This window comes from Pyxicephalus adspersus, chromosome 9 (genome assembly GCF_032062135.1).
Source record: "Pyxicephalus adspersus chromosome 9, UCB_Pads_2.0, whole genome shotgun sequence".
Lineage (NCBI taxonomy): Eukaryota > Metazoa > Chordata > Amphibia > Anura > Pyxicephalidae > Pyxicephalus > Pyxicephalus adspersus.
Window position 1 is genome coordinate 26,489,673 of NC_092866.1, and position 24,134 is coordinate 26,513,806.

The following is a 24,134-nucleotide window of genomic DNA, read 5'->3' on the forward strand; positions in this document are numbered from 1 at the left end:
TTTGTATAGTTGTTCAAATATTTATTGTTGTAAAGATAAAGAGAATTTATAGTCTTGTCAAAGTTCAAATAAGGAAAGGAGAAAATTATTAAGAGAATTATTTAAACGGAAACTCATGCATACTTTTATTCTTACATCCATGGAAGCAACTCAACAGACTAGTCAACTCTTTTCTCATGATCCATAAGCATATGTGATACAAATGTGATATGAATGATATATCTTATTTTTTTTACTTAAACTTTTCTTCAGACTTTTAACAGGGAAAAATACATCTACCATCCAGGGCCAAAAAAAACTAAATTCAGGCTCCGGCCTGTATCTTTATTGCAGCAAATGTCAGCAACAACAAAAGCACCAAATCATGGCTCGGCTGAACTGGCTCACTCAAGTACCTTGCTGACTGGAGCAAGTCATAAATACAATCAATTTTCATATAATATAGCATGTAGTGCAGAGTTTGTTCTGTGGAGCTTTATTCCCTCCCATCATTGGAAACAGCTCCTGACAGCATAAGACTTCCTGATTAAATAGCACACCTGTGCCTCACCTCCACAGGTGAAAACCCAGATAAGACTTCAGTGGACCAGGGAAACCTCTGCCTTCATTAACCAAACAGAAGTCAGACAATACAAAACATTTTCTGGAACCTTAAAAAAAGGTATAGCCTTGTCTGAATGGTACACATACCCCATCCAACACTTTCCCCACAAGGTTTTGGGACACTCCACCACACCACAATATGTATATATATACAATATAAGTCAAAATCTCATAGTATAAAATGTGTAAAAATGTGCTAATTACAATAAGTGTAATACATTTATAAGCATTATGTCAACAAAAATTTTGAAGACATCAGTCCATTCCCTATGTTTTGTGTTACCAAAATAACCACTCACCTTCCTACGTGTCCTTTCATTACCAGCAGTGTTTCACAAATTAGAGCATTCCAACTTCCAGCAATATAATAGGCACCATCGTGGCCTGATTGATTTCCCTAATGGTGCCTGTATTGTCCTGGTGGGGGTAGGAGATATTGAACCTACAATTTAAATACCCACTTACATAAGTAACCACTTTACACCAATAATGAGGATTTTTTTCTTATTGACACAGGAGTCCAATTGCTCACACTGACAGAGCAAAATTGTTCCTACTGATTAGGGTGCCATTCGCTTACCGACACATGAACAATATTTCTCTCATGAAAACAGAAGCAAAATTCTGAGCACTAATGGAGACAAATGTTACTCCCAATGATGACTGTCACCAGGACATATTTTACCTTCACTAATACAGAAACTTTTTTGCTCCTACTGACCACCAACTTAGAGGCATGTTTTACTCCTACTGATCACTGATGCCAAAGCATGTTTTACTGACCACCAGGGTATTGTATGTATTATTCCCAATGGCCATTGGCACACAGACATATATTGCTGTAAATAATTCTAGAGCAGAAAAGTCTGACAAAAAGCTGTTTAACTGTTAGGTGACTAATCAGCACGGAAGAAAGACACAAAGACGCAGAATATTCTGTATGCTATAAAGTGGGTTTTGTCAGAAGGCATGAAGTTTTCCAAACTAACTGTTGCCTAAAGCCCCAATTTATCAGTGACTTGTTAGCAGAAGAGTGCTGAAGCACAACTGATTGACTCTTTGTCTTGTTTTGTCCTCCATTTTGCAGGCAGAGCTTCAAGTGGACTGCAAAAGGCTTATACAGTGTGAAATTAAGGCACTTAAACTGCTTACATCTACAAAATACACTTAGTGGTATAATATTAAATGCAGAGCTGCACTGACATGTGTTTTATAGGCCTAGAATTTAGCTTTAAGTTGATCAAATTAGTGAGTAAAATTTAGGATGGGTATATTTTGGACATTTCCCTGTCCCTGTCTCCTTTTTGACATAATTTACCCCATGAATGAATCAATAAGATTAAGCCTTTCTAATCTAAAGGTTGCTTGGCAGTTGTTGTTCAGCTGTATTTGATGTTTAAATATATAGTTATATTTGATCTGTATTAGCTGTTTAAAAAATAATATTAAAACCAGTCGGATGTGTGGTAATAACCACTTTTAATGTTAAAAAATAATTTACATTTTTGGCAATGAAATTATTTATTTGTTTGTTTACAGTCTGTTTATAGACTTTTTGATGAAGATGGTGATGGTCACATCTCACAGGAAGAGTTTCATGCTGTTCGGAGTAACTTCCCTTACCTCTGTGCATTCGATGAGATAGATCAAAATCAGTAAGTGTGTTTTAACATTGATTAACATTGATCTAGGAAACAGTACCAATTCAAGTTTCATGCAACTTGAATATGCCACATGTAATGTAAGAATTTGATAAAAACTTTAATTTTTTTTGTATGCACATAACATTCCTCTGTAAGGATTTAAGTAATATTATGCAATATATTATATTTATTATACAATGAAGTATAGAAGAAATATTTAAATAAATATACTAGTTCTCTACCAAACATCATACCATATTTTAATATATCTCACTTGAGGCTATATTGTTAACACAATCTTTAGAACAATTCTTTAGCTGTTAATCATTGCTGCAAAACTGTTAAGCACAACAAAATATTTAGAATGAACATAACACAGAATATTCAGTTATCAAGAGAGAGCAAGAGTTGCAGTACCAAAGTGATTAACCAAATATCACTGGGTATTTGTAGAACTTTGGTGGTAGCACCAAAAAGCTTGCAAGATTATTGTAAATGTGATCAGCCCTAGCATATACTTCATCTTGATATTTATCATCATTACCATTTTTCTTACAAGTCATTATCTTTAGCCTGTTACGTTCAACCAAGGTTAAATAGAAACTTCTGTAAAGTGACAGGTGGGAGGCCTGTCTGTCAGTGTTTTGAGGCTCTTCTTGTAGTCCCTTCATACAACTATAAGGTAAGTAGTGAGCTCTGCATGCCTAGGTTTTTAAGACCAGCTTGTTGAGAATCAGGTTGCAGTTCTGCCCATAGACTGAGATGTAGCAAACTAGTAAGTTATCTGTGGAAATGTGTATTGAGCCAGAAAAAATGTAACAAGTGCCTTCCTGGTACCACTTTAATGTGCAAAGGGTTTTCTGCAAAGTCTTTAGCCTGGGTGGTGTTTTCAGTTGCTGCAAAGCAACCATGGTCAACTTGAATTCATAGGGCCCAATTGGAAACATTTATGAGGCTCCTTCTAATGGCAGGTTAACTTAAAGCAGGCCTATCACCAAAATGTTTACTTTACATAAAAATGCATACAACTCTTTTATGCAAAAAATGTTGTTCTTTTTTTTCTCCACACCCTTTTTTTAAAAAAAAATAAAAAAGGGATGAGGCCCCTCCTCTTTTGAATAGGAGTGCAGAGCCTCCTGGGATACCTACGTCATGCATCGCAGGAAGGCTCCTGACATGCGCAGTGAGATCGGACCCCCCCTACATCACCTGATCCTGCACCTGTGCAGTGCCATATCGGGTGATGTAGCCTGAAGATGGAAGAAGAAGGATGAAGATGGCGGTGCCCAGCACTTCTTCCATGCTGGGGTGAAGCAGGATAGCAGAACAGCGTGGGACCCAATCAAAGACTTAGTTCTGCTTTAACTTACCTATATTGATACTTTACTAAAAGTAATGACCAGGAGTGGGCAGCATGCAATTTATTCTTTTTTACATCCCTTAACCATCATGGCCGGAATAATGCACAGAAAAGTTATCTGTGCTTCTTAACCCCTAAAGCTGCAATCTTAGCAGCCCTTCGCTGTGAGGTGAAACTAATCTCTTTTAAAGTCTTTTTTTTAGTTTTGCTTGGTATGCACAAGGATAAAAATCCCTATAAGTCTGTTATTTGTTGTCTCTTTGTGTCTTAACCATACTCTACTCTCTCCAAAACAAACTAAAAGAAATTTGGTTTTACATAAACATGGATCATGCCACTTTGTGCACCTCATGGTTGCAAGATTTGCACAGGCTGCTGTGGAAGTAGTTATGCCCTTGATTGTATCTGCTAGGTGTACATGTATAATATATAGAAAATTACTTATCAGTCTATAGATGAAAGAAAGTAAGGTTCAGTTCTGAGCATCTGGTAATAATCACCAAACTACCTTGATGTTTAAAAATATTTTTTTTTTGTCAACGTAGCTAACAGTACTGAAGGCTTTTCCTCTGCGCTTAACGAATATTCTTTTCTCTGATTGATTTAGCTTAGTAAAATGTTTGCAGACCTAGTATTTCTATTTGTATCTTGGCTTTGTTGCTTCTGTATCTGCATAGCACTGTGCTATGTTTGCTGTATTTCCAGGACAATATATTTGGTAAATGTAAATCTTCACTTCTGTAAGTCTTTTCTCCTCTTCTGTAGTAACATTTCATTTTTGTGTATTGCAAATAGGGATGGAAAAATCAGCAAACAAGAGATGATGTCATATTTTCTGAGAGCTAGCTCTGTGTTGGATTGTAAAATGGGATTTATCCACAACTTCTCAGAAAGGACATTTCTGCGCCCTGTATCGTGCCACCATTGTGGAAACCTGGTGTGTATGGCAAGACATATGATACATTAAAAATATTTATGTGATTCTTGACTAAATTTTTGTCTTTGCAATTTATTTGATTTGCCTAAAAATCTCTACTTTCAAGTAGTATGTGATATATAGAGCTACAGTGGTAAAAAGTATTTAGGGCTATTTATTTGAATTTGTCTGTACTTCCAATACTAGGTAATCTGTGAAGTTCCTAATATGATCATTTCTTTGTCTTAGTTTAAAGTTGTTGAAAACAACTTTAACAAAATTGCCTCCTCAGTGAGAGAAAAACTGTGAACCATAATGGGTATTATATAATGGCTATTATTGGTTATTAAAATAATAATGGTTATTAAAATAATAAAATAGAGAGGTTCAATAAAGGTAGGCCCAGATCTGAAATACAGAAAACAACATAAGTACAGAGGCTAAATGACTGGGTGCTAAAAAGAGCCAGTCAGGAATAGGTTAAGGAAGGAAGAGAGGGGTGAAGATTAATGGTGGTAGGTGAAGATTAATGGTAGGGTGATTGGTAAGGGTGGAGTTTGTATAGAAGGGTTTAAGAGAGTCCTGAGCAGGAAGGGGAGGCCACTGGTAAATGGCCTAGCTCTAGTGAGCTTCCAGCCAGCCCGCCCTGCAGGGGAGTTTAGTAAGTTTGGTGTTTTGGGCACTTGGGGCCAAGGAAGGCAGGGTCTGGTTGATGATGGAAGGTGGTTAAAGACTCATCAGTGGGATAGTGTTCATGGTGCAGGAATTTGGTGTTACAACTGGTGGACAACGAGGAGTCAGTGGATGGTTGATATCAGAACCCAAGGCAAGGGGGTGCACTTGGGGGCAAAAACTATCAATCCGTTGGACTAATGTGGTGTGGTGTTTTGTGGGGTGGTGCCTCCTGCAAACTATCAGGTTGTTTTTTCATTTTGGGGAAAAAGTGTGGTTAATAAAATTGTTTTTTTAAAATTTTGTTAATACAATTGCTGTCCCCAACCAATTAGTTCCAAATCAAACTTTTGTGTTACTTTAGGGGTTCTGAGGAGAGAAGGATTGGAGTTAGGGGGGTGGCTAGGGAAGTATTAATGAAGAAGAAAAGAAATGGTGACATACAGTATTAGCTACCCGGGTCAAGACCTATTTAGTATTTTGTGCATGGAATCTCCATTATTATTCATTGTTTAAAAAGTTTTACTATTCAAGAATTCATAGTTTTAACAAAACTTCAATTGATGCTAACTAAAATTACATGAAATGTGGAATAACGTATTGTGATTTTTTTCTAGATACTTGGAATTTATAAAAAGGGACTTAAGTGTCGAGGTATGCAATCATGTTCTTTATTTATTCAGAATGTGTACATTACGTGTACTTTGAATTCCTGCCTATGGATTCTGTTGTTCTCTACATATACCTAAATTAATGAAGAAGGTTTTATTTTTATTTTTTTTTATAAGTACTTAGATTTTTTCTATATCTGCAGCAGGGCCTACTAAAGGAAAAGGGCAGAAAGTCTTGATGCCTGGTAAAGCACACAATCAGAGCTGTTCTGGGGTCACAAGAATATTTTACATAATTTTAGTCAGGTGAATTTAATGTTTTAATTGATCAGGGTACATGATGAAAGAATATAAAATTTAAAGGTGTATTAGGATTTTAACCTCCCTGGCGGTCTAATTATGTCAGTATTTTTATGCCAAAAGCAGTACATTGTAGGCCTATAAATCTTTTATAATTAACTAAATAAATTTAATATTAAACTGTAAATAAAAAAAAATAAAAAATCTGCTAAAACAAGGGTGCATAAAAATACTGAAACCTGTAATATAACTGTACATATAGCATATAAAATATATATAATATATAATTATATATAAATAATGATTCTGATGTATTGGATTCAATACAGTTATGTTGTATTGAATCCAATACAAAATAATTTGAATTTCCCACCGTGCTTCCGCACACACGGCGCATGCACCGACATCCTTGGGAACTTCCGGGGAACGTCAGTGCACTCGCGGGGGGAAGATCAGTAGAAGAGGACGCAACCTGAGGATGGGATCCGGCGCTGGAGGACGCCGATGGGACCAGGAAAGTGTGTTTTTTAAATGTTTTTAGCGACCCCAAGTGTGACTCGGGGGTTACCGCATTCAGCATGTTTTTTTTACCCCGAGCCACACTCAGGATTACCGTTCAGCGGGGTTACTGGAGGTATCAATTGAGAAGAATGTTGTTGGATGAAGTCACAAACAGCTTTCTGCAGCATTTACAGAAAGTTTCTGCAGCCATTTGGGAATGTTGAAGAGTGCACTTGAGGCCCCTTATGTCAAGTCTGGACACCAGTTCTCTAAAGTAGCAGGAGCCTCCTTTCCATGTCATTCTTAAGTCTCACTTCACCTGAGCAACAAAGAACTTCATTGAGTTTTTATTAAACATTTGTTTTTCAGGTCTGTAAGACTGTGATCTAGTCTTCTGTTTTAGGGCAACTTTGAAAATTATGTATTACATCTATTTAATTTTTAACTTACCTAATTTTTAATTTACTTCATAAAAATATAAAATTACTGTGAATTGCATTCATTTTAATGAAGTGAAAGCAGATCTCTGCAAGGATTCAAATATATAATTTGCAATTCCATTAATTATTATTACAAAAAAAAAAGAAAAATACAAAATAACTGATTGTACTGTCACATAAAAAATACAGTACAGCACATGAGTGTACTGTCACATAAAAAATATCTACATCTCATAGAAATTGCAAATTGATCAGTATGCTTACAAGTAACTTAAAAGTTAGTTAGTCAGGTTGAAAAAAAGAGATCTAGTTCAATCACTAGGGAAATTTTTCTCAAACGCCATGCTCTGAAATGGTGGTGCAAGCCCTTTGAGTTTAGATTGAATAAACAATATTATTTGGAAGTATCGAAATACTTCAGATGGTGAGAGGTATCTTGTAAATGTGATCTACTAATTATTTCTCCACCGTCTAACAAATCTCCTATGCATGAAAAATTTTTATTACGCCACCATAACAATAGGTGTGGATCACAACCAGGAGGAAACTCCGGGTTGTTCCAAAGGGGTGTTTGTGGGGAGTGTGGAGAGTGTAGGTCATGATTTCTCTTCTGATCATCCCACGCCGCCAAAGCATAGGAGAGGGACAGGCACAGGATTGCTGGCTGTTTAGCTGCTGGTACCCACATAAGAGCCTCAATTGGGATGGATGAACATGACAGAGCTTCAAACCTAATCCATTGCGGCCTGGGATTAGGTAAAGTGCTCTGCTCAAGTGCAGCAATTTGTGCCGCATTGTGGTAAAGGGAAATATTGGGTACAACTAATCCACCCATTGCCTTGTGAGTGTATAGGGTTGTCTTATTTATTCTATGCTACCCCAAATTAACTTTAACAATTTATTTTGAATATTGTAAAACACCAGTTTGTGGAATGATATAGGAAGTGTCCGGAACAAATATAGTAATCTAAGTAAATTATTCATTTTAACTGTTGCTATTCTTCCAAACTAAGAAGGTGGAGAAGAACTCCACCTATTTGGGTCGTTACCAATTGTACAAAATATGAGGGGATAATTCGCTTGATACAAGGACTGGAATGATGGCGTCATTTGTATGCCCAAGTATGGTCTAGACTTAGAGCTCCAGTCAAAATCAAAATTCTCCCAAAGCTGAGATACCAACAAGTGTGGAAGCACGATGTTGAGAGCCAAAGATTTGCTTCGATTTACCTTCAGTCCTGAGATTTCGAAAGGGACCTTTAAAAGTAATAATGATCTAAAGAGACCTGAAACCAAAGGTGTATTTTTTTTAGGTGTACATACTGTAGCAACTGTTTGAAAGAGGATCTAATGCCTAAATATTGAATGTTAAATTGAATGTTGAAAAAGTCCACAATATTACTTTTTTCCTTTTTCATGTGACTATGTTTTATGTTTTAGGTGTACATACTGTAGCAACTGTTTGAAAGAGGATATAATGCCTAAATATTGAATGTTAATATGAATGTTGAAAAAATCCACAATTTTCCTTTTTTCATTTTTCATGTGACTATGTTTTCACCCCATGTAAATCATAAGTTATTAACTACCCCTTTGTAAGAATCCTTATAAGTCCCCATGTTTGCTATCAGCTTTAAACCTCTCTATGCTGTAGGAGAAGTAAAATAGAGCCTAATGGGGGTGGAAAAGAGCTCAGCTGGGGAAACTATAAAGCCCAGCAAGGATGAGAAAAAAAATAGGTTCCAGTCTCCGGGGGAGAACAATTGTGTAAAGCTGGGAAGGAACACTAGTGCCTGGCAGGAGATAGGTAAACAATGGTTTCCAGGGGTATACGTTGCTAGTGGAAAACACTTTTATCATAACACTTGTATATCATATATATCATAACACTTGTATCAGCCTTTTTTCCGGTATATTCAACTTTAAAAAAACTTTGAAGGCCTATTTTAGAGAAATCTCTTTTTTTTCCATAACCCTTCTACAACTGAGTTTGACAATAATTATGATTTGTTTGTGCTGATTTGCTGTGCTTGGTTTCCATCAAACGGTCATATGTTGTTAGCACAAATATTTATTAATTTTGGTACACAGATTAATAGGTCATGTGTTGTTGTTAATAACCTATATTTAAGAGCTGCTAAGAACCAGATAATGTCCTGATATGCAAAACTTTCAACTAAAAAACAATTTTGTTCTACAGCATGTAGTGTTACTTGTCACAAGCACTGCAAAGATCGAATCTCAGTGGAATGCAAGAAAAGGTCCAAAAGTGTCAGTGATCAGCGAGAAAGTTCACAACAACTACGTCATTTTTCATTCACATTGCCAAGATCCTTTAAGAGATCATCGTTGCCAGCAGGTATTTCAATATACAAATTTAAAAGTTGTCATTTGTATCCTAGTATACAAATTACAAAGGTCACAAAGTTAAAAGTTGATTAACACAAAAAAGGACACAGACTATTTTTTGACACTTAGGTCTTCATATTGCTAATGTAACATTAGTGTTTCCAAATCAATTTACCTGAATATCAGTTGAAGTGGGCATTGCACTGACAACCAGGATCCACTTAGCATCCACCACTATAAATTGCAGAATGAATTAAAAAAAAACACATGTGGGAATAAAAGGACTATGTTTGTTATTCTTGGCTTCCACACTGCAGGAACTGAGGTCACTATACTTATGGTAGATTCCAAAGTGTGGAGAGCCCTAAACGCACAAGATGTCCCTCAAACTTTTGTTGTAGGAATTGAGATGCACATTGTTTCCTAGGTCTGACCGAAAGTATGTTGGCATTACTCTTTCATAGGTGTCAACTATTGAAGTGTGGGTAAAGGTTTTATATTCTCCGATGTGAAAGGAGTTTAGTAAAACAACAACAAGGAATTTCATAAGATCAACCAAAGTATAAATTGTCTTGATATTAGGGAAAAGTGAAAATTAGGATCCATTACCTAAAGTTAGCTTTTTGCCTAAAATTTAAGTATTGGGAAGTTATACTGAAACATAAAAAACAATTTATGGATGAATGGCTATGGCTAGCATAAATATTTTGTAGACCAGGGGACCTAGAATTCTACTATCTATCCCAAGACTGACAAAGTATGATAAATAAGGCAGTAATATTGTGAATTCAGGCAGTGAGGTCCCAACATCTCCTGAGCTCCAAATAGAACTATAAAAAGTGTCCATGGATGGTGGGGAATCTGATCTCTATTTCTGAGCAAGGGAATGTCTTATTGTGGAAAGAATGTGTAAGGTGTGTTTTTGGGAGCTACAGGAAATGATAGAGATAGCAGAGCGAAGTCAAGAGGTTGCAATCTATAAGTGTTAAAAGCCTCTGATATTATAGCAGAGATTATATATATTGCCAATGGGATGAATTAAATCAAAGAGATTTTTTATTTAGACAGCCTTGAACCTTGTAACAGTTTTAAGAGAGACATAGTACGGCCACATTCAATTTGTAGTAATTTTCCTTAAAAGTTAAAGCAATTAAAGGATTTGTTTGCAGCCCTCTAGATTACTACCAGTGGCAGTTCCAGATGTTTTGATAGACCAGAAGAACTAATCAGGGTCCAAGAAATCTGAGGGTGAGGGGAAGCTTCTGATCTAAATGTAGGATTCTGATATAGGTGGAATGTAAAGGGGTGCTCTGATGTGGACAGAGAACTCCAATGTAGCAGGGGTATTTGATGTAAATGGGGACTCCCTGTAAAAGTTAAATAGGTAAAAATAATAAATAGTAAACTATTTTCTTATGTCAGTGTATGAATACAACAAGTATGTATTCAAGTATGTGACCCCCAATTTTTGTTTAGATTTTACTCTTTATATTCAAATCATCTTGGGACCATTATATTGCAATACATTCTTACTTTCTGACCTTATTTGAATTACCACTAATGGATTATATTTTATGATTTTGGTGATCATGATGTACATGTATGGGGCAATACCTGGTACTACATAACTGAGTAGATATTTAAGATTTATGTAGCACAATAATATAGTTTCTTAAATAACTTTTTGATGATACATGTCATAATAATAGGTTAATTGACCTTGTAAAGATTTGACCTATTTTATGCAATATTTTATTTGTAACAGTTACATTTCTCCATCTCTACCTTCCTTAAGAAACCTTAAAAAGTGTTAGGAAAAGAGGAGACAACTCTGTATTTTACAATCTGACATGAGAGTCAGGAAAGATTTTTTTCCCCAGTTACAGTAAACTAAACCATGATTTATGAGAAGTGCTTTTGCACTCTGGTATATGCAGATTTGCTAGTTGCTAGTTTTCCCTTGTGATAAATGGACTGATAAATGTCTTTTTTCAACGTGATGTAACATGTAACCCAGTGAGTCCACTGCCCTGCCTCATTCACAAGACTCTGTGAGCATTGACTCAAGGATTCTTCCAAATAGGTATAGGTATGAATAGGCCTATATAGTTTACATTCATGATAAACTGCAGTGCATAGGTATAAAGCATATATACAGTTCATTTTTTTACATAAATTTAAAGGCACCTTCCAAACAAATCTAAGTATCTAAACAAATTCAACTACAATTCAATAAAAACATAATTTCTTTAAACATTAAAAACATGAGATGTATCCTGTACATTTTCCATCAAATTTACAATCATAATACAATACAATTAATGTATTTATAGTTGTGAAGGAGTAAAACGAAAGAAAGTAGAAATAGGCCCTATGGCCCATGTGTGAGAAATAATGACCACCAGGTTTGCTGGATCACCTAGCTTCGCTAAGGAAAGTGTATCCTCTCCAGCCTTGGAGAGTTTTAATAAATCAGGGCCAATGTTTCTGGGGCATGTGCTAGTTTTTTGTGCAATTTTGGTGCCTGTTTATCTGTCCAAGGGAGCTGGAAGCCAAAAAAATTGGGTAATATACCACCCATCCAGAACTTATTCCGGCGTTCCTGTACAATCTGAAGGGGGAAAAAACAACAAAAAACTACCTTTCTGGTATATTTAGTTGTGGTTGGTTATTTTCAACTGGACTTGTTCTTGTAATGTTGAAGAGTTTTACAACTTTTCAACCCACTTTAAAAGGTCTATCAATAAAATATACCCAGTATTTAAATTCAAATAGCAGAAACACCTTAACCCAGTCACCATGGAATGTGACATGGCAGATGTCAATTGTCTAAGACTAGAAGGTGTGTAATCTGTTGAACTACCCTGTTCTAATTACATCATTTTGTTCTTGGTGTCAGGAAGTATGCATAAGTGGTACAATTTCAAATTAGATGATTGAAGGCACCAAAATGTGAGGATACAGATGTTAAAATCACATTACAGGTGTAAAACAAATAGTGTCTAATCCCCTTGAACTCCTTCAGAGTGTCTGGTCTTATATAACCGTAATAAAGTTAGAAGTGAGTGATAGAATAGGTAGTTGAAAGGCCACCAATAAGAAGGTCAGAAGTCCTACATTATAGGGGGGACGCTGAGGGCCTCTTCTACAACCTAGCTCATCAGAGGTAAAACTAGAGTGAGTGAACTACTTACTGAGTGAAGTAGTGATAAACCAAAAAAAAATGCTTTTAATAGACCCATAGGCAAAAATGAACATTTTCCTTTTCCTATTGAAATGGTAGATGTTCATTTTCCTCAGCATTTTTGATAACATTTTTGTTGTGTTCCAAATTTATTTGGCTGTTTTTAAGTTAATTGCAAATCCTCTGAATATGGGATTAGGGTGACCAGTAAAAAATGTTTCTGAAGAAATTGCGAAGCCCCTGAAAATGGGATTGTCCCCAAAAATTTACTGCATCACCTGCATCCCTGTAGCTGTGAAATATTCACCATTCCCAGCATCCCCTGCACAGAAACTAAGGCTGTGCACAGCTGAAGGGGATTTTTGAGTAGATGCTACAGCTAATCTACTGATTGTTCAGTCCTGTCCTGCCATAGGCTCTTGGGTCTTTTTAAACCTTTCCAATTTCAGTTTTACATTGCTGGATCCTCCGTGCACTTCCTGTCTCTCTGGCAGCTAGTTGTTTGTTTTTGATTCTCTGTGTTTGACCTTGGCCTGTTACCTGACTCTGTTTTGTTCGCTGCCTGTTCTGACCTCGGCCTGTTACCTGACTTCGCCTTGCCCGCCGCCAGCTACCCTAACATTTTTGGCACGAAAACAACTGTCCACCATCTTGGATTCTTGTTCAAGCTGGTTTTATGGGCAAGGGTCTCCTATCAGCTTTCAAGGCCATCCTGTGTTAAGCTTTCAGGGTCATCTCACCGACTGTTTCTGTTGCAGGCGCTGCTCTTTGCAAACAATCAAACAAAGCAGTAAATATTCTTTAAATAATCATAGTTGTCATTGTAAGCATATATTTTATAATTTATATACTGACCCACTAAATGTTTCTCATACCCTCTCTTGACCCTATTTGAAGGTCACACTCTATCTTTCCCCCTATTAGGAGATGCTTATCTGTCCAGAGATCCCGTGCTGTGTGCCATTGCAAACACTGTTTATTCTGTTCAATGGTATCACTTGCAGCAAGGTGAACAAAGAAATACCAGCAGCCCCGACTTCTGTTTAGCCGTCCGACCTGAGATGTATTTTATTGAGGATTTTAGGGGGACTCTATCCTGTGCTGTCATGGGCTGCCAGGGCTTTATAGTCTTCCTGCCCACAATCCCCAGTGGCTGTTGTAGCGTTGGGCTAAGCTGACTTGGTGCTGCTGTGTGATTTCGTTTTCTGACCATATGAGTGTATGCTGCCTCCACTGACCTTTTGTCTGTGACCCCAACTCTGCATTTGTATTGCACTTGCATACCTTGTCTGGTGGACTGGTTACCTGTGAATGACCTGGCTGTGTATTCTGGACTTGTCTCTGCTGGAATCTTGGTACTGCATTATCTGTGGGCTCCTAGCCCTCTGTCAGTCATTCACCAGACATCATCCCTTATGCACAAAAGTCCCGAGGGCAGCTGTGTGCTGGGATGGTGCAACTATCCTCCCGATGCTGGAAGGGGGCTTGCTATAGGCAAAAGTGCAGCGTAGATTTGGGGACTGGTGTCTGGCGAGAACTGTTGCTGGACCAGAGCCTTACACCCTCCTTTTTATGATGCAAGGGACTCACAATGCTATGTCCCCATCCTGGATGGAGAGCACCTCTTTTCTAGGTTGTTAATTCCTCTATAGGGTCTGAGGAGTGCTGTCATTCACAAAATTCATATCAACATATCTGTCCCCATCTGGATCTTGATACACCTTGAATGTCTTGTAGGGGGGCTTTTCTGAGACAATGGGGTCTGTATACATTCCTCTAACTGTAGTACAGCTGGTAATAAAGCACAATATTGGTATTATCATTGTTAATAATACACAGTGTTTTTATAGTGCCAGCATATTACACAGCTGTTTATGTTAAGGAATTATGTGTTTAAATGATGTTAAATAACTGTGATTGAAAAATAACCTATATTAAGTACTACTATGCTACTTATAAGTAATTTTTCTTAACATCCAGTTCTGTCGGACAGTCTCTACAATTCCCCTAAGGAAGCCTAAGGGCAAAACGCAGGGTTTGAGACCACTGCTCTGTTTAAACTTTGTATGACCACAATCTGTAAAATCGGTATTGGCCGATTTTACGGATTATGGATATTTGTATCTAGTGCTGATGTATAAACTCTATTTAGATATACACTGTTCCAAGACCCATGAAGCAATGAGGGCTCATGGTCTAGGTTGTTAAAATACAATATCCTTCTGTGTGTTTTTTGTATATGTCAAACATAATATATTTAGTGATTTGCCAAAAAACCCTTCTCTCCTTCTTTGCCTCTTTGGATTCCATGTGTCTGTACAATAAATAGGTTTGCAAATGACAGACAGATACCGACAGTGACACAGGCGGAGGGGAGGACCCTGCCCCAAAGAGCTCACAATATAAGAGGTGGGCAAAGTATCAAATTGTAGGAGGGGTTATATGGAATGGTGGGTAGGTAGTGAGGGTCTTAGGAGACAAGAAGACAAGGCAAGGCAAGTTTGAAAAAATGCGCTTTGAGTGTCCTTTTAAATGAGCAGAAAGTAGGAGAAGAAAGTAGGCGAATTGGATGAGGAAAACCATTCTAGGGAGTGGGGTAGCCAAGGGAAAACAGCTGTTCCTTTTTGTAGAATACTTCCTATCCAAGTAAAACATTTGCAGGCCATTATTTCCAAATATAAAGTAGTGTGGGTCTATTAGTATAGACATTGACAAGTTCACTTTTTTAGTAAAGGAGAGAATAAAAACTGCAGATATAGTATACAGTATAAAAGAAGGATAAGCCAAAGCTTTCAACAACATACTAATAAATAATCCCTATATTTTTATCCTCTTGCTAATATAGCTGTAAAAACTAGAGCTATATATAAATTTGCACAAAAATGCTATTTTCCTATTTTTAACCAAATTCCAAATATACAATCCTATATTCTCTTGTAACTTCTTTATTATATTGATAATCATAATATTCTTTCTTAAATCCACAATAGGTAAAGGGGAGGTATTAAATGTATATCTTTAGAATTTCTTGGTGTATAGAAGCTTAACATACAATTAGTTAAAATAAATCTTTAAGGTGTTTTTTGGTGCAATTGGTGCAAAAAACAAACCTTTGGCCTGTAAGCAATACAAAAATTGTCTTGTAACGTGTAGCATTGTAGCATTTTGTCTTCTGACTTCAGGCTGCATATACCAGAAATCTTAAATAGAAAAAACACTTTTGCACACACATGCAGATAGATTAGTTCTTAGATAAAGATTACAAATATCCAGACAAATATTATTGTACTGAGCTTCTAACAAATATGAAAATTATAAACCCATTTTAGATAACTTGTGATACTTGTGTTTACTTTTATAATACCACCATTAGGTCTTTCCACTTTTACTAAACTCAGGGTGATATGAGATTAATACTTGTTTTATATTTAATCTGATGTAGTATACTTTACATTTTTTATCTCACCTATGAAATGGATAACTCTAACTATATGATTTCTAAAGCTTCATACTTTCACAAAATGTTTGTACAACCTTTTTCTTATGCTTTGGCAGTTTCACTACTATCTAGCCTAGTCTTTTTACCCATTTAAATTAGGCCCCCGCCTGGTATAATAGTTCAACGCATTACACGAAGGAGAGAGTCTAATAAGTGAGGCTAATTTAGCCCACATCAGTGTTATCCTTAAGCCGGGCAAGGTCTATCCCTCCATTTTGAACATACGCTCTATATCACTCATCAATTGTGATTTAAAGATCATGACCAAAATCCTATCCCCCACGAATAAACTTGTTCCTCAGCCAATATTTCCATCCTAATCAAGTTGGTTTTATACCTTTACGTCAAGCCCTCAATCAAACCAGGAGATCTATTGACCTAATATCAGCGATCTGGACCAACTAGGACAAGAACCTATCCCAAAAAGCATTTGACAGCCTGTCTTAGGACTACCTCTCTATGTTCTGAAACATATGAATTTTGGGGTTGTTTTCCTGCAGCTCTTGTCTATTTTTTACACAGACCCCGCATCAAGTCTCCTTCTAAGGTTTTTTATCAGGTACCTTTGCTATAAAAAAAGGCATTAGGCAAGGTTGCCCCTTCTCCCCCCTGTTATGTGTGCTAGCAATTGAGCCACTAGCAATTGCCATAAAGAGTTGCCCCTACATAAAGGTAGAAGACAAATGCACCTACTTTGTAGACAATGTCTTAATGTACATCACAGGGCCACTAAATTCCACCCCTATATATATAATAAGAAACATATTACAGTTAAGAAACACAGGAGCTGTTTTTGATATTGTGTATTTGGGAGTTGTCTTTTTGAGACATTTGACTGTTGGGTGACTGTTTTCCTCTAAATACTTTTTCTCTTTTTCTGTCAATTGTCATTCTCCTTAGCTCTGGGTAAGCTTGCTTTGAGCTTGCTCACATGTGGCTTGTGAAACAAGTGGCTCTGAATAAGTGGAGTTAAAAAGCACAGACATTGAAAACTAAAGGATTTGAATGTTTAAAGAAACTGCAAACTGGAAGTAAACTTTCATAACTCCATGAAATTAATAAATATTTTAACTTAAAAAATGAATGGCAGCAAGGTGAAAGGTTTTGTTCAGTGCACAGTCTGCCATATAAATGCACAAATGGAGAAACATCTCCTAGCTGAATACTACTGTGAGGGATGTTAGCAAGTTGCCCTACTGGAATCTCATATTAGAGATCTGGAGGAGTGTATTGCAACACTGAAACACTGGATCACCTTGAGAGGGGTCTCCTGCTCACTGAGCAGGTTAATAGAATAGATGTGGAGGGTGGAGAGTTTAATCAGGATGAACATGTAGGGAGCTGGGTTACTGTAGTTAGAGGGAGTGGTAGGGGCTCCCAGAAAAGGAAGGCCAGCCTTGTGTATAAGCACCCTAAAAATGTACAAAGCTTGTGAAGATATGCAGGAAGGCATAGACAATTGGTTGTTATAGGGGATTCTATGATCAGGAAAACTGATATAGAATAGTTTGTCACCCTGATCCCCCTCAACCAAATGGTTTGCTGTCTCCCTGGTACCAGGTTTTGGCATGTGGTAGACTGAGTGGACAAATTACTGAGTGGGGCTTGGCATGACCTAGCTGTCATGGTTCATGTTGGAACAAATGACAGGATATATGGTAGAATATGGAAGTTTAAAAACTAGGTTTCAAGTTGAAGGAAATGACTTCTAAGATCATATTCTCTGGAATATTGCCTGTGCCATGTGCAACACAGAAAAGACTGGGCTGACTTTTAATTGGGGTACAACCTATATGCCAGAGATGGTTTACACTTAAATGGAACGGCGTCTGCTGTGCTAGTGGAAATTTTTATGGAAATGGTGGTGGGATATTTTAACTAGGAGAAAGGGGGTGGGACAGTCAAATAAGGTGGCAGGAAAAGTCTGACAGGGGTCAATCACCAGTGGAGAATGGATTGGGAACAGTTTGGGGAGAGTTATGGACTTTGGTCTTCAGATGACTGGGCTGTCAATTTTCCTGGTTATACTCTCTTTTGTAAAGACAGATTAAAACGAAAAGGTGATCTAAAAGTGAATGTGAAAGAGGAAATTGTTGATGGAACATGTGATGAGGTTGAGACATTATAGGTGGAGTTGCATATGGTGATGCATAAAACACATTTAACACCGGGGAACGGATTTTTTGTTCAGTTAGATCTTAGACTTGTTTTTTACTAATTTTTGGGTGGTGAACCAGAAATGACCCCAGTTTTTGACATCACATCCAGTTTTTACAATTCAGGGTACTCTCCATTTTTGTCAAAAAACAAATACAATACAAATTTTACATACAATGAAAAATAATGAAATTATAACTTGAATGTACTGTTTATTGAAATTTCTTTTGTTCATACAAAGGATTTATTGTTACTCTGTTACTTTTTTTTACAGTAAAACATTTGAAAATGAATCAGGTAAGCGGTTAAGGTAAAATTTTACGCTTATAGCTTTTTCTGGAGTGTTCAGTGTTAGGACAATCCCGCCGGATGCTCCAACAATAATCAGCCATCATATGTACATCCCATCTACCCTGATACTGTCCTTCCATGACATTCAAATTTTGGTGGAATCGTTCTCCTTGCTCATCACTGGCTGCACCAAGGTTTTCTGGAAAGTTAAAAAGATGGCTATGCAGAAAATCCACCATGATGCTCATATTACAACCAAGCATTTTGTAGCTCTCCAAGAGTTTCTGGACAATTTCTGTGTAATTATTTGCTTGTTTGTTTCCAAGAAAGTTCTTAACAATGGCTTTGAATGATAACCAAGCATTCTTTTTGACTTCTGACATTGTCCTGATGAAATGTTCATCTTTGGTGAGCTGCCGAATCTGTGGACCATCAAACACACCAGCCTTTTTTTTTCAAATGACAGGCTAGGAAATGCCAAAATTAGGTACTTGAAACAGTCTCCTTTAGTTGGCAAAGCTTTTATGAACTGCTTCATCAGACCCAGTTTCATGTGCAAAGGCGGGAATATATTATTCTTTCTATCAACGTATTGCCATTTTGAAGGAGGACAAACCTTGGTGCAATCATCATTCACCTTGCTCATCAATGACTGCACCAAGGTTTTCCGGAAAGTTAGAAAGATGGCTATGCAGAAAATGCACCTTGATGCTCATATTGCAACCAAGCATTGGAAGGATCATCTTCATCATTTGAAAACAATAAATACATATAAAAAAAGATGTAAAAAGTAAATAAATAGAGCAAAACTTTAAAATGAAAGACACATTGCAAAAGAAAGTATTGCAAAAGGAATGCAAAAGATCAGATTGGAGCATGTAGGCCCCCCTTAAAGCATGTCTCAGGGTTGGTAACTGGGGATAAAGAAAAGGCAGATTAAGTAAACTTTTTTTTAACTCTGTGTACATTAAGGAAAATGGCAGAGCTCCAAATTGCTAATAGCAATGTCACTGCCCTTAATGAGCCACAATGGTTAAAAATTAATATGAATAAACAGAAACAGTTGAAAAAAATTAAGGTTGATAAAGCACAATTTCCTGTTGGATTACATCCATGTGTCCTCAAAGAGCTGGGATCAGTTATTTCAAAGCCATTATTTCTAATTTTTAATCACTGGCATGGTACCAATGGTTTGGAGTTAGGCCAATGTAACTCCTATCTTCAAAAAGGGAACAAAGTCATTACCAAGTAGCTACAGACCAGTAAGTTTAACATCCAAAGTTGGAAAGGTCCCAGAGAGTTTGATAAAGAACCACACAAATGAGTTTCTGCTAGAAAATAATTATTGTTTGGATTTATTTTTTTTAACTTTTTTACTGTGATCAATGTTTTAAAAGCAGATTACAATGTTATCTGCTTTTAAATTTCCCGCCCAGCCATGCTTCGCCAGCATACCGACGATTCACACATCACATCGAGGATGCGATGCAGAAGCCGGCTAAGGATCGCCGAGGAAGGCGCTGGATCGAGGGGAGCAGGAGTTTTTTTTTCCTACCTTGAGTGTGGGTTACCATTTTTGGTACTTAAAATTCACCCCGAGCCACACTCAGGAATAACGCCAGGGTGGTTAATGATAAATGGTAAAATTATGCACTTGGGAGCTAACAACAAGCATGCTTCAAACTGTCTAGGGGGAATACATTTGGGGGAGTCAGAAATGGAAAAGGATCTGGAGGTTCTGGTAGATCACAGACTTAATAACAGCATGATTTGCCAAGCTGCAATATCTAAAGCTAGTAAAGTACTTTCTTGTATTAAAGGAGGAATAGACTGCAGAGATTGAGACAAAATCCTCCCCTGTACAAAGCATTGTTCAGACCTCATCTGAAATATGCAGTCCATACCAGGTCACACAAAGGATATTGTGGAAGTGAAGAGAGTGCATAAAAGGGAAACTAAACTATTAAATTAAATGGAGGAGCTCAGTTGTGAGGAGAGATTAGCTGAACTGAAATATCTGAATATTCTCCCTTGAGATGGGACGTATAAAGAGGGATATGATCACCCTGTATAAATATATAAATGGTCCATAGAGAGAACTCTCTTCCCGATGATTAAATTTAAGATCATTTCAATGGACAAGGGGGCACTCTTTGCGTCTGGAGGAAAATAAATTTATTCTCCAGATAAGGAAGGGATTCTTCACTGTAAGGTCTGCGAAAATGTAGAAAAGGCACCCTCAGGAAGTAGTTTTAGCAAGCTATATAGATTACATAGAAGCACATGATTCAACTCGGTATTAAAGTTTTACAGTATATATATATGAGAGACTTGATTCAGGGAACATCTGATTGCCTCATGGAAGAAAGAAGATTTTTTTCCCCTGTTGGAGCAAATTGAACCAGGGTATTTTTTGCATCACTAAACACATTATTAATTATTCCACAATATACATTGTGGGCTGTATTTATAAAACAGGAAATCCGACATTACCCCAAACATTCCCTGTTTCATCCAACAAAACGTTGTTCTTTATCCCACAGAACATCCAATGAAACTTCTTACATTCCACAAAACATCATAATTCATCCAATAAAGCTTTATTCTGCATTCCACAAAAATCCTTTCCACCCACCCATGCCTCTCACAAGCTCTGCTGTCCCACATGCACAGATAACAGTGATACTTGGTATATCTGCATTGCTGACCAAGAAGGAAGCATACCATTTTAAGGTCAACGACTCAACGACTCTCTTTTTGTCTGCATATTCTTCACAAAGAGAAACTGAATGGCCAATTGGAACAGACCCAAATATATTGCCATTGTGAAGGAGGACACACTTTATGCTCCACCTTGAGCTATGGATGAATACTCGCCATTCAGCTGAGTTATTGATTGGAACTCCCAATTCCTCCCTTAAACTAACATGTTATGGCAATACACAATCCCACTGTCACTTGTAAATTACTGCAGAAATGCCATTTCTCTGGTTCGAAAGTAAGATACCTTCATTCCTTTTTCAAGTAAGTTTTTCTCTTGCAGTCTTGATGCTAGGAGTTCTGAAACCTTCTTCAATAGTCCCAAATCACCTAACACATGCTGTTCAAACCCCCTATGAATAGAGTCCTTTTCAATTTCAAACTTTTCATCATTGTTGTCACCTAGTTCATCACCATAAACATGTTCTTCAAGAGGGTAGTGTAACAAAAAACGGCACTGGAATTTCATCTGAATCAGTCACTGGGCATATAGCCAATGGTAGACTAGGATACTCTGTTATTTTTTTTTTCTTGTTATATTCTGAAGTTTTCACTACACAAAAGTAACAGTCACTGAAATGGCCTCCTGGCTCTCCCCAAACCATAGGTATACTAAATGGCATCTTATCACATCTTCCCTTTGTCCACATCTGTAAACCCTCCACACACTGTTTGCACATCTTATGAGGGGCCCAAGACTTATCTCGATTACCAAGTGTAATTTTAATTACTGCCATTGCCATTGACTTGATTAATGGTACTACAGGTGCAACAAAAGGGGGAAAATTATGAATTTAATACAAGGTCATTTTATGGTCCAGTCTATAAAAGCCCCAACTAGAAATTATACTCTGCTGGATCGAGTTTTTTCTAACAATGCAGAACTTTTAACAAATGTGCATAAAAAAGAAAATCTAGGAAGCAGTGACCAAAATATGATTTTGTTTAATGTAAGTTATAAACAGGAAGCAAAAACAGGAAAGATAAAAACATTCAATTTTAAGAGAGCAAATTTTCAATTTGTAAGGGCGGCTCTCCATGACATGGACTGGGAGGGAATACTGATCTCGCAAGAGCACAGACCAGGAATAGGAATGTTTCAAGTCTGTTCTATACAAACACACAGCAAAATATATTCCAATATGTAGTACGTTTAAGAGGGTAGAATTAACACTCATGTGGCTCACAGCTAATGTTAAAAAAAGCCATAAAGACCATTCCAAAAACATAAAAAGGAAGGATCATCTTCATCATTTGAAAACAATAAATACATATAAAAAAAGATGTAAAAAGTAAATAAATAGAGCAAAACTTTAAAATGAAAGACACCCATTTCACACAAAACATTTTTTTTTTTTTTTTAGGTTGGCAAGCAAATACCTACAGATGAAAAGGTGTGGTCAGGAGCTGTATTTTTTTAGGAAATTACAAAGGCTTGCCGTTGGTGCCCTCTTGTGGACACAAAAATTACATTTCAGGCATACAAAATCCATGTAGTCCGCTTGAATGTAGTCAACTTTCCCTCTTTATTCATCCTTATGGTACATTAAAGTTGTTTCTGGTCTGGCCAATAGCGTTCACTGAATTTGGATATTTATTATTAAAACAGACATGGTTTTGACAAACTGTTTAACATTGCAGATAAATCTTATGAAAAAGTAAAACTTTGGGCATTGTTTTTTATACGTATTATTTTATTTTTAGTTTAAGTTTCTGTGACATGGGATTATTGCTCTCATAATATTTATACTGCTGTCTGCATCCTTCCTTGGGCCACACCTGTAAGAATGGTCATTCGAGAATGGCGTGCCCACTCCAGCCTCAATACAAATTTTAATTTGCATAACATAACATTTTGAGATCCAACTGTCACAGGCAAAGTAAGTGAGTTGAAATTTAAACAGGGGCACTGACTACAAAACAAACATTACATTGTTTCATTGTTAGTTAGGTTTAAAAAGCATTAGGAAATATAGGAAGAAGAGAGAAAGAAGAGAAAAGAAGGTTTTTCAGGCACTTGACTATAGCAGATAAAACAATAACTTTTATTTACTATTATCTCTTAACACTAAATTTACACAATACAAAATACATGATTAAACTTGTGGTACAAAATATGTTGTACATTATACAATGATATTTGTATATCTACTGGAAACCATGTTCCAACTTTTCAAATGTTTAGTCCTAAATCCTATAAAAAAGTCTATGCAAAATGATGAATGTTTATGGACCTCTCTCTCTATAAATATATATACACATATGCCTTAACAGTAACAAATATGTTATTAGGCCATATATTTTTATGCTTGCTTGTTATTATTATCATTTTGCATGGAATTTCTATCACAATGATTTCACAATACAAACCTCTCATTCAGTAATATATACCATCTCTTTAATTACATTTGGTCAAGTCTCTATGTCCCCTGAGGAAGCTAAAATGGGCAAAACGCATCGGGAAAGAGATTTGTCACACTGATTTTGTTGATCCATATGTGACATTACTGGTCTCATTATATGTCTGAAATGACTCACTAGTCCATGAATTTTGTACCACAAGTTTAATAAATTTATTTTGTATTGTGTAAATTTAGTGTTAAGAAATAATAGTAAATTAAAGTTATTGTTTTATCTGCTATCGTCAAGTGCCTGAAATACCTTCTTTTCTCTTCTTTCTCTATTCTTCTCAATGTTATTGAACCATTAGGTTTAGCACCTTCTAGGATTATAATTAAATAATTTTGGAGAGCAGGGTTTTCTGTTGGCCTACAAAAAACCCTGCTCTACTTTGGTTCTAAATTATTTATTCTAAATCATTTCATTATTGACTACTTAGGGTATGGCC

General features: G+C 36.7%; 1 protein-coding gene across 1 annotated transcript in view; it reads left to right on the forward strand.

Annotated features, from left to right (window-relative positions):
• RASGRP2 (RAS guanyl releasing protein 2) overlaps nt 1-9,503 on the forward strand; it is a gene marked incomplete in the record, with an annotated part of 62,291 nt that extends 52,788 nt beyond the window's left edge. Inside the window, 4 exon segments of the mRNA XM_072422966.1 lie at nt 2,143-2,258; nt 4,402-4,543; nt 5,812-5,848; nt 9,247-9,503. Coding sequence (XP_072279067.1) covers nt 2,143-2,258; nt 4,402-4,543; nt 5,812-5,848; nt 9,247-9,488 — 537 coding nt within the window.
• Between the last annotated feature and the right edge of the window lie 14,631 nt (nt 9,504-24,134).